Raw genomic sequence first — 9,891 nt, forward strand, 5'->3', positions numbered from 1 at the left:
TTAATCCATCTATCTATTTATCTATTTATCTTGAGTCTATTCATCTATCTCTCTGGTTGGTTTTGTAATGGCAGCGGCTAGGAGCGGGAGGACGAGGAGGAGGATGAATGAATTTTTTCTTGAAGTGACAGGCAGGGCCACCCCTTCTTTCCTTTGTCAAGGCAGCAGCGATGAGAGATCACTACTGGGTAGTAGTAGCTAAGAGCGAGTGGCAAGAGGTGTTAGGCTTTCACACATCTCTGCAGTGCATGCGGGTATGCTTCTATCTATATTGATGTAGCACAGGTGTAATCCTATTTATATCACGTTAACGTGTCAGTCCTCTCCGAAGCAGATGTTATAAATCTAGCTAGCTCTCGTAAAAATGAAGCCATTCGCACGTCTCTTGTATTTTGCCCGTAAAGGAGGCGTGCGAGGCTTCTTGTCGAGGGTTCCGCCGTGTTAATAAGCGAGGGAGGGAGAGAGGATAAAGTATTACCACCGACTTACTGACTGTCTTGGTCGCCTTGTTCACTTCAGAGTTCGTTGTCTCAAGAAGACAGTATTTCCCATTTTTGGGTATCTACCTATCCATCTATCTTTTACTTATATGTCGATCTCCGTGCATATGAGCCGGACATCGATCGGTCAAGCCCGAGGACACAACGCGAGCCAGGGCAGGGCTGGTCACTCGTCCAAAGACTCATTGAGTCGACCGTTTGTTAACTCAAAGAAAAGCTTTGAGTTTCTCTTGTGACGGTTTGTTATCGTAAACATCCCCCTCACGGGTCTTGCCGTTACTGGTAAGAGTCGCAACTGGCGAGTATTTCAATCAAGTCCAGATGTAAACCATGAGAACCCACCTTCATACTCGGTCACGGAAAGAATTTTACCTCCTACTATCCCTACGGTAAAGTAGCTCATGACGCCTCTCGGTTCTCGTCTGGATCTTTGAAAACAAAGACGGGGGTCGCAAAGTCTACATTTGGTCCCGGTGGCGCTCAGTCGACTGCCGTACAGGGGGAATTATCACTGTGAAACCTGGCGCTGCGTACTCGCAGGGTTCAGAAAATGCCCGTTCAAGGGCACTTGTCACGGCATCAATGGCAGTGAATTGAGAGCACTCTAGCTTCCCTAGCTGTTTGACGTCAGGAGACTACTGACAGGGCTTCTGATGGACAGTCGTTCTCGCTGATGGATTCGCCTGTTTAGGAGGAATATGGAGGCCAGGGCTGCCTGGTTGTCTGGTGTAGTTCACTCGGGAAGATTCAGACATTCGCAGACAAGACTGGATCAAATTCTAGACACGAGACTGCAACCCGATTTCGCTATTAATCATGTCGCAGGTACCCGTCGTAGTGTGCTCCCGTCAGAATCTCCAGATGTCGAGGGGATTACGTAAGGACAAGGAAACTTCACTATAACAAAAAGGCGACAAACTCGCAGGGAGCAAGCGCTTCTCTGGGACAGGGCTATCCCATCGCTACAAGCTACGACATGGCGTAGGGTCGTTGCCAACCTCCCGCTGGAAGAAGGGTTCAAGGCATTGCGGCACCGCTTTCGCGCACCGTTCAAGATAATCGAGCTTATTGGCGAAAATGCCGTCGAACTCGACCTTTTTCCTGAGCTCAATAGTTTCGGCAGGTTATCTGCGACGGCACCTATCCAGAAAGCATTTCGAAGCGTTTCAGGTGGAGACAATTGTGATTTTCTGTAGGTAGACTATCGGTACTCTGCGTTTGGACGACTTCTTCAGTTCCAGAAATCGGCTCAAACAGTAGTGTGCGGGCGTGTGCTGGGAGCACTTGTAGCCAGCGTGCCCTTGAGATCGGTGCAGTGTATCTCTGTAAACACCGACAGTAGGCGAGCAGAGCCACCGGCTGGAAAAGCAAACCTGAGGTTTTGCCAACCTCATTTGCCAGGACCCTGTCGCCTCTGGGCGCCATCAATCACTTCCCACGGGGGCTTACGGGGGGGTGTGTCGCGCAGACCGCGGGCATGCGCGCCCTAGCCGTGTCCCGATTCTCGGAAACGCAACATGCGCCCGAAGATTCGCTTGCTAGAGAAAACAAAGTGGGTTCAGCTCCTCGAAGTCGTATCATAGCAGCGTGAGCCAATCTCAACTCTTGACTCAGCTCCAAACTGCGCGCGAGCACAACAACCTCGTAGAAGGGTTTAAGCTGGCCTAGTGCACGCCTGCCGGGCTCCTGCAGAAGCCGCTGCGGTTCAGTTCACCCCTCTGAGCCTGTACGCTACCCTTACTTCAAAGGACGCATATGTTTATATGAGCTTCACACGTGCTTCGAGGAATGTTGCATTCTTCCCCCTGTACTCTCTTACCGCGTGGAGCGGAGTCCTCTTCAATTCCAGAAAGCGCCTGCACCAAATCGAGCTCTGACCGCGGCAAAGCCTAACCGGGTCCCAATTTGCTTTAAGCACACCAGCAGTACTTTCCGCTAAGGTGTGGCTTCTTCTCTCGTGTAGCCTACGATGGCGAGAGCGACGAAAGACGGCATCTTGAGCCAGTTCTGGGGCGGGGCAGGCCAGGACCCTGAGTTGACGCCATACATTGCGGAAGAGCTTGTCCAGCGCTTGCAGACTATCGACCTAAAGGACGTCGGCTCACCGGAGTACGTTCAACCTTCCACACGACATGGGCCCAGAGCGTGAGGCCTGCCTATGTGAACGAGATCTCTGAGGCGTCAATGATGGCGGACTCCAGCAGCCACATACGCTGACCCATTGTTACCACTGCACCCCCGGATTTCGCTCTGCTCGACACAAGTTACCCTTGCTACCAGCGAACCGAAGAACTTTGATACGTGGCCTGACCAGTGCCCTTCCATCCCCAGGGCTCCCCCTGCGGTCCCCGGCACGAGTTACCGGTCCCATCACTACTTTTTCTCCGTACCCACGCACCCCCCTACTTTTTAGCCCTGGGGGGCGAGTCGCCGACATTCACTACAGTTTTTCCTTGGTCTTCTCGCCAGCGTAGGAGGACATTGTCGGTAACGCATTTCAAGGTTTACAGCGCGGCGAGTGTAGCTGTCTCCCGCCCTCTGAGCCTGCGCTCCAAGCACCGTAGCCAGGCCACTACGTCCGCCGGATAGTACCACCTCGTGAAACTATCGCTGCGAGCTCTGGGGGGCGCCCAAAACTAGTCGAGTTGTCTGTGCGACAAACCTCGGTGTACCCACGCAAAAATAAAAGCTACGTGCTTCGTACTTGCAGACTGCAAGGCCCCGACAGAAGTCACTGGACGAACTGGCGGGCCCCCATGCCACGCTTTGTCGGTTCATAGAGTCGCGATGTTGCCTCTTGCAAGCAGCTTACGACTACCTTGCGTTGAATTCCGGTCTCAGGTGGTTTTCCCACCATGAAATTATCGAGCGCCTGAACCTCTACGCTCACCAGCAGGCCACCACTGCGACAGACGAGTTTATCATGAGCACTGTCGCCACCGCTGGGAAGGTGGGTCTGCATCCGTCGACCGGCTGTAAATACCCGGTTTCCAGGGACTAACAGAATAAAGTGGAATGGCGCCGTAGGCGTAGGCCTTCTAGCTAAACGGAAGAAAGAAATGACCTAGGGAACGAGTGTTTTTGTAACTGTCGTGTTCTGTCATGTGGACTGCTGCTTGTTCAAACACAGGTCTCGACCCTCATAGAAGATCTCATAACTATCGAACTCTGGAAGGAAAAAGTATTTCCGCTGATGAAGACCCATCTGGCTGGTCTTCCTTCAATCAGAAGCTACCTCCCGGTATGGAACACAAACCGAACTATGCCACACCTCTTGGTATGAGTCCCGTCTATCTCCACCTTGTTGCCAGATCATTGCTGCCCCGCTGCCCGCAGAGCGGCGATGCAGAGTCTTCTGCTTTTTCTTGCCTAAGCTGCGCTCTCCGGCAGTAGCCGGATGAGTTCAGCTAAGAGCCCACTGCTGCTTTATGGGTGCTACGTTCACCAACAGTTAAAGTGTACTCCAGTCTTTTTATACTCACCTAGCGAGGCCACAACGCTGCCTTTGGGTGGGTAGCAAACAACATGGAATTTGTCTCCATCGGCACTGTCGGTGTTCCAGATTTACCATGAGGCGCTGGTGGTCAACTTTCTCGAAGTCCTCCTTTACCACAGAACAGCAGCGCAAGCCGCTGAGGATCACCTCGTTGATCTGGTCGATTACATCAATCGCAAAATAGTATATTTGCTTAGCAGGTCAGATTCTTCTGTGAGGCACGAGACAGCGAAACGAACTCGGACAAAGCGGCGGAGGGAGACAAACGAGGATTCACGCTCAGCCGCGCATGACGCGAAGGGCGAGGCAATACGAGTAGAAGATTCAGCGTCGCTACAACATATCAGTACCTGGAGTTTTATCTCCTCTCTTGCAAGGGCACGGGTTCCTGCCCTCTCGGGATTGGGCGGATATTCGGTAATTAGCCGGTGTGGTATTTCCGGCTGGTCTTTGTGCCCTATCCCGCAATGAATGCTTATTGTGTCTGTAGGGATATATCGGAGCTGCACGGTGCGCCTCTAACTGTCGAGAGCATCAAGGCGGGTGTGTCGCTCGACAGTGAAGAGATGCAGCGGCAGCAGCGGGAATGCGAATTCAAGATCAGCATGACATGCCTTTCCATTCTTCGGTTCATTACGGATCACCGCAGCGCCCTACCCGTCACCGTTACGACCCGACTCCTAGACCAGCATGGTAACTATCTCATCTACCTTGCCTACTCGAATCCGGGGAGAGCTCTTCAGTTGTGGTTCGCAAACACAAACTCGCGGTAGCACACACGGCTCAAGTATCTTCCGAAAGGCAGCGTCCGTCCCGTGGTCGGCGACGTTGTGTCGTCAGGCTGAAGGGCCAAGACAGCCTGAGAGGGAGTTGTCAACGCGCGCCATGTACTTCAGGGTCAAGCTATGACTGAGGGCACATACTGAGCCTCTGATGGGTAGTTGGTGCTGCCTTACACATTATGGACCAGGTCGAATACGAGGGCTGTAGAGAAGATGCCACATCGGTTCGCCGAAAGCAAATTAAGTACTACTGGCCTCCGACACTGTACGTGTGCGTGCTTCCATCGTGGTTTGTTGTGATCTACAGATGTACTCCTGTCTCTTGTTTCCTTAATGGAGCGCAAGCCATGGTACAAGACTAAAAGCAACGGCGAAACGGAATTCTTTGAAGACCAACAGTAAGCCGGAAGCTTAGTGTTCCTGCCAGTGCACGTCAAACGTCAGGCAGCGCCTACAGCCGTGATCCCAGCCCATGCCTACCAGCTCGATCACCAAATCAACACTGGTCCCGCTTGTCCCTTGGCCCGTGCGACCGCTGCTGTTTTCCGAATCAGATGGATTCCCCAAAGGAGTGACGAAGCGAGCATGCCCAAGGTGCAAGCACAGGTAAGTCCCAAGGCGCCAACCCGTGCAGAAAAGATTCCAGCATCAGTATCCACCTGAGTTCTCATCTCGTGAGCTGCCAAAAGAGTCCTCCATGTCGGTTGAATAGCCCGAGCGTCCATGCGGGGACATGCAGTTGACCTTTGCTTGTATTGAACTTAAAAGGGGACTGCGACAGATGTAGACTATCCGCTCAAGTCATATTGTTTGAAAAGAATCTGTTGTCAGACCGAGAAGGCTGCCTCTTAGAGGACACTGTCTTGAGTGTAGCCACTGCACATCTCCCCTTCACACGCAGACCGGTGGTCTTTCCTGTAGGTCTGGCTCACGATATACAATCTGGTCATGGATCAAGAGTGCCGAAACAGGTACAGCGGCGACCTCTGCTAGCTCTCCGGTCGGCTAGCACAGCTGGACAACGAGTTCTGTGCACGTGCAAGCGCCCGGGAGTATCTGGACCTTAGATACTTCTCACGCCCTGCAATTTGTCAAGTTCAGTGCCTGGTCTCGGCGCGGGCTTCTCCATGCTTACAGAGGAAAGTGGGAGTGTCGGAGTTGAACTAAGGTACCGGTCATGTGTTGTCAGTCCGCGGCGCGCTCTTTCAACCCACCCAACGGTCCTGAAACGTATCTTTCAGATTACCGTGTTGCCTCGTAGCCGCTTGCTTGCCTCGGTCTAGGTGGGCCCCCTGACTGCACCCCGTAACACAGACCCGTGAAACTGCATCTCCGGTGTGTACCACTTCCGGTGCAGATACGACATGACGAGCTACAGAAGAGATAACCTGCTAAGGGTAAGTCGAGGACACAACCGCTTCGATGTGCCGCAGACGTGTCGGAGCAATCCTTTGAAGCTGTCGTGAAATTAGCCCCGGTCTTCCGTGACTACTCGAATGTGCTAAGAACAGGAATCTGCGGAGGGCGAACGCATGTCAGGAATAGTCGGTCACGGCCTTCACCACAGATCACTGTCCTCACAGCCCGCCCTGGTCGTGCGGATTCGCAGCTCTTTATCGGATGGGGAATAGTTCTGCCTTTCGACACAGCGAAGAGAAAGCCTCTGTCTTTTTGTTAGCTACGCAGATTCTTGAATGAGACGGTCCACGACCAGATACCACCGCTGATGGACCTTCACCGCTGTTTAGAGGTGAGAAAACCTCGGAAGAGACGAAAGCCCAGCCCGGCCACCCTTCTTGAAGAATGCAGTCTTCGAGGGTAGCAGGTGGCCTGGATCAGCTCATCTGGGCCCAGATGTGCTTGCTCTGTTGGTGTACCTGTCCAGCAACTTGCCATCAGTGGCCAACATCCAACAGATAACCATTCCATTCCTCCTATCCTGGTGGAAATGGTAGGTAACTGCTGGAGTACCTTGGTGAAGATCACTTTGACAGATTGGCCTTGGGGTTTCTCAGACTTTTACCGTGCTGCCGACACGCCAAGCGAGCCAGGCGGCACGTCTAGTAGTTGCTTTGGCAATGCTGGCTGAAGAGGCCGTGCTGCAAAGCTGGCTAGGCCTGGAATGTTGTCTTTCGGAGCAACTTTTCTCGAATCCGGTGGCTGTTCCCTACGCCCACGGGACTCGGTTCATGCGTCTGCGTTATCCTCCCACAGAGTGCCGACGTACGGGAGAATCTCCTCAAGCGGTACGAGGGCAAGTGGGCGGCTGTAGTGGAACGTCAAAAAGAGTTTTCATCTAAGGGCAGCGAGCATCTTGATCGCCTATCGAAGTTCATGGTTTCCATGCCGTTTGACACCGTGACAAGCAGCAAACGGTGCAGAACATGCGGGAGGCACGTAAGTTCTCCAATGTTGTAGCGCATTTGACATGCGGGCGCCACTTTATGAAATAATCCGCCCGTCTACTGTAGATCGTGCTGTTTCCAGCTCAGTGAGAACCTCTCATCAGTGGCGTCACCTCCGATCGAGTAGTGCTGGGCGTACTTCGTGCTAATGCGATTGGTTCGCAGCACAGATGTGTCGTCAAGGCGGCAAAAATAGATATCACGGGTAGCATTGCTTCCGCAGTTAGCTGGGCGTTCTTTAACCCCCTAGTGGTGCTATCGGTTGTTTGCTTCACTTCCTCAGGCGGAGCAGCGGTGTGCCAAGTGCAAGGCGGAGTGGTACTGTAGTCGCGAGTGTCAGATCGGAGACTGGAAAAATCATAAAGAAGTCTGCAGTGCATCGTCGTCTACGTAGAGGGCTCTCCTGCTGTCCTGACCCAGAGTCTCGACAGCACCCATCGCATCGCTTTCGATTACCTGGCCGACCTAGCGAAGTGGCGAACACCAGTGGACGTGCGGCGCTGCGCACTGAGAAATGGATGGCCACTTTGCTCCTGCTTACTCAGTATGAAGGAAGTGAGGACAAACAGATCGAAAGCTGAAGAAAAGGTGACAGGTGGAGAGTTTATCAGTGCCAAGTCGTCCTGGTGTTCCAGCCGTCCGGCGTCAGCCGCGAGGACGTGCGTGTCTACGCAACATATCGAGGGACCTGGTGCTGGCGGCATGTCGAACCCGTATATTGCAATGTTTAGTTTGTTGAAAGAACACTCGTTCCCCTGCAGACCAGGTAGGGAACGCAGCGTCGTTCCTCGTCAATCCGTCCGCTTCACGGTACGCAGAAACTCTTGCTCTCATGATACTATGCGAGCGAGAAGACATATGAGATCTCGCTCCCTAGACTGTTACCAGTACCTGGTCTTCAACTGTGCTCTCTCCTTTCTCCTGTGGAATAGTACAACTGCAAGCGTAAACCGGGACCTGATCACGATTATCGCCGATACTGGCATTCCACGCAGAGAACGCATTCCAAACACGGAGTGAGCGACCACTATCTGAGAACCTCAAAGGAGGATACACTTTTTCCGGGGAATGTCAAATCGAAACAACACGGAAAGGAAATGGCAACCTTCCGGCCCGAAAAAAAGCGTGTTGTGGTTTCCCATGCACTCCCAGAAAAGCTTTAGCCGGACAGCTCCTTCTCTCCTCTAGAGCCGAGCCGGCCGGCCGTTCCTCCCGGCCAGGGGGTGAGTATCTTGTGTCAGCGGAACCATGTTGACGCAACTGTTGGCTAGCAATACTTGATTAACTGAAAACAAGTGAAATCAACAGTCTTCCTTCTTTCCACAATATCAGAACGTGACTAAGCACAAAAGACATGGCCCACTCTAGTAGTGTAGATAGTCCGACAGAGAGATAGAGAGATACACAGGAGGGCTTGCCCGTATCGAACTCTTCTTCTTTGCGCAACAGCCGTGTTGTAAGACTGCTTTTTTTTTGCATGTCCTTTTACACATCATAGTCGATGGTACTTTCTAACTTCTTGTTCTCCGCCAGTTTACGCGCGGCCTTGAAGAAGTCCTCCTCAATCACGTAGTCTCTCTCGGCTCGGATCGCAAACATTCCTGCACGGCAAAAGAATCCTCCAGTATTCAAAGATGTCTTCCATGATGTCTATGGATAAGCATGCGCTTGTCGAATATCTTCCTACATCACCGAGAAACACTTTTGCTTTCTTTTCAAAATTCACATAGACCATCCTGTGAAGGACCACTTGACGGTCCTCTTGAGAAAGGACATACGCTTCGAAACCACCCGGTATAAAATGATAGAATAGCGTATAGATGAAACATTTTCTTCGTCATGGAAGACCTTTCCGAGCAGGAACTTTCCTTTACTACAAACTCGCTTGTTTTTCTCCCCACTCATGACTCATGCATTTAGATGGCGCAATCGTCTCTGACTCTTCACTATCTCTCTAGGAAAGAAGCGCGCTTCCTACGTAAGACCTATCGACACACATCTGAAGTCACTGACACGGGGGAATTGAACTCCCCTTACGAAGACAGAAGGGGCACGTCACGATAAGAATGACCACGACATCTATATCCAGTGTGGAGAAAGAAGGAACCGACGTTCAACTGCGCTCTTCTATGTAGAAAGAAGCGGCTCTCCCCTTCCTATGTCTTCCACATATACAAATGGTGTATATCTCTTGAATACGTAGACAGTGTCCCTCTCTTGAGACAATCCTGTCTTGATACTGCCACGAGTCCGACGAAGGAATGCAAAGAAGAAGAACAAGAAGGGGAAAAGAAAGTGATGCTTTATTCTCTCTAGTAGCCACCATCATCACCCTTACAGAGACAACTGCGCCTTCCCTTTCTACTCACCCGCCTCAGTGCACACATTGCGGAGATCAGCTCCATTGAAACCGTCGCATAGCTTACAAACTGCCTCATAATCTAAACGCATACAGGAGATCGTAGGCATGCATTCACTACGACAACGTCCAAGATAAAGTTCCCATCTGCACTGTATGATGATCATTCCCAAGAACGCCTCTTCACCCTGACACTGGGCTGTAAGAAACAACCTTTCTCGTGAAATCTCACAGGCAGGAAAAAAACACTTTCGTCTTGGACAAACGACAGCCCCAGAAAGACTGCCATTCACTCCTGGCGTAAAAGAGATCCTACATCAGGCTATACCGATCTATCTATCTGTCTATC

General features: G+C 51.9%; 3 protein-coding genes across 3 annotated transcripts; 2 read left to right on the forward strand and 1 right to left on the reverse strand.

Moving 5' to 3' along the window:
- On the forward strand, nucleotides 1-762 carry CSUI_008068 (uncharacterized protein). Its single transcript, XM_068068207.1, has one exon. It carries the CDS (start codon nucleotides 590-592, stop codon nucleotides 734-736), a length of 147 nt encoding a protein of 48 aa, XP_067919816.1. The 5' UTR covers nucleotides 1-589; the 3' UTR covers nucleotides 737-762.
- A 1,707-nt stretch (nucleotides 763-2,469) lies between these two features.
- Nucleotides 2,470-7,577, forward strand: CSUI_008069 (mynd finger domain-containing protein; the record flags this gene model as incomplete). The annotated part of the gene is made up of 12 exons (XM_068068208.1): nucleotides 2,470-2,609; nucleotides 3,342-3,450; nucleotides 4,063-4,181; nucleotides 4,487-4,689; nucleotides 5,086-5,176; nucleotides 5,333-5,384; nucleotides 5,700-5,749; nucleotides 6,136-6,175; nucleotides 6,457-6,528; nucleotides 6,664-6,729; nucleotides 6,993-7,175; nucleotides 7,467-7,577. The coding sequence occupies 12 exons, from the start codon at nucleotides 2,470-2,472 to the stop codon at nucleotides 7,575-7,577; spliced, it is 1,236 nt and encodes a 411-aa protein (XP_067919817.1).
- Nucleotides 7,578-8,008: 431 nt separating this feature from the next.
- On the reverse strand, nucleotides 8,009-9,884 carry CSUI_008070 (26s proteasome regulatory subunit). The gene is made up of 2 exons (XM_068068209.1): nucleotides 9,553-9,884; nucleotides 8,009-8,784 (listed from the first exon to the last, which is right to left on the reverse strand). The coding sequence occupies exons 1-2, from the start codon at nucleotides 9,707-9,709 to the stop codon at nucleotides 8,669-8,671; spliced, it is 273 nt and encodes a 90-aa protein (XP_067919818.1). The 5' UTR covers nucleotides 9,710-9,884; the 3' UTR covers nucleotides 8,009-8,668.
- Nucleotides 9,885-9,891: the final 7 nt, after the last annotated feature.

This window comes from Cystoisospora suis (genome assembly GCF_002600585.1).
Source record: "Cystoisospora suis strain Wien I chromosome Unknown contig_4415, whole genome shotgun sequence".
Taxonomy (NCBI): Eukaryota; Apicomplexa; class Conoidasida; order Eucoccidiorida; family Sarcocystidae; genus Cystoisospora; species Cystoisospora suis.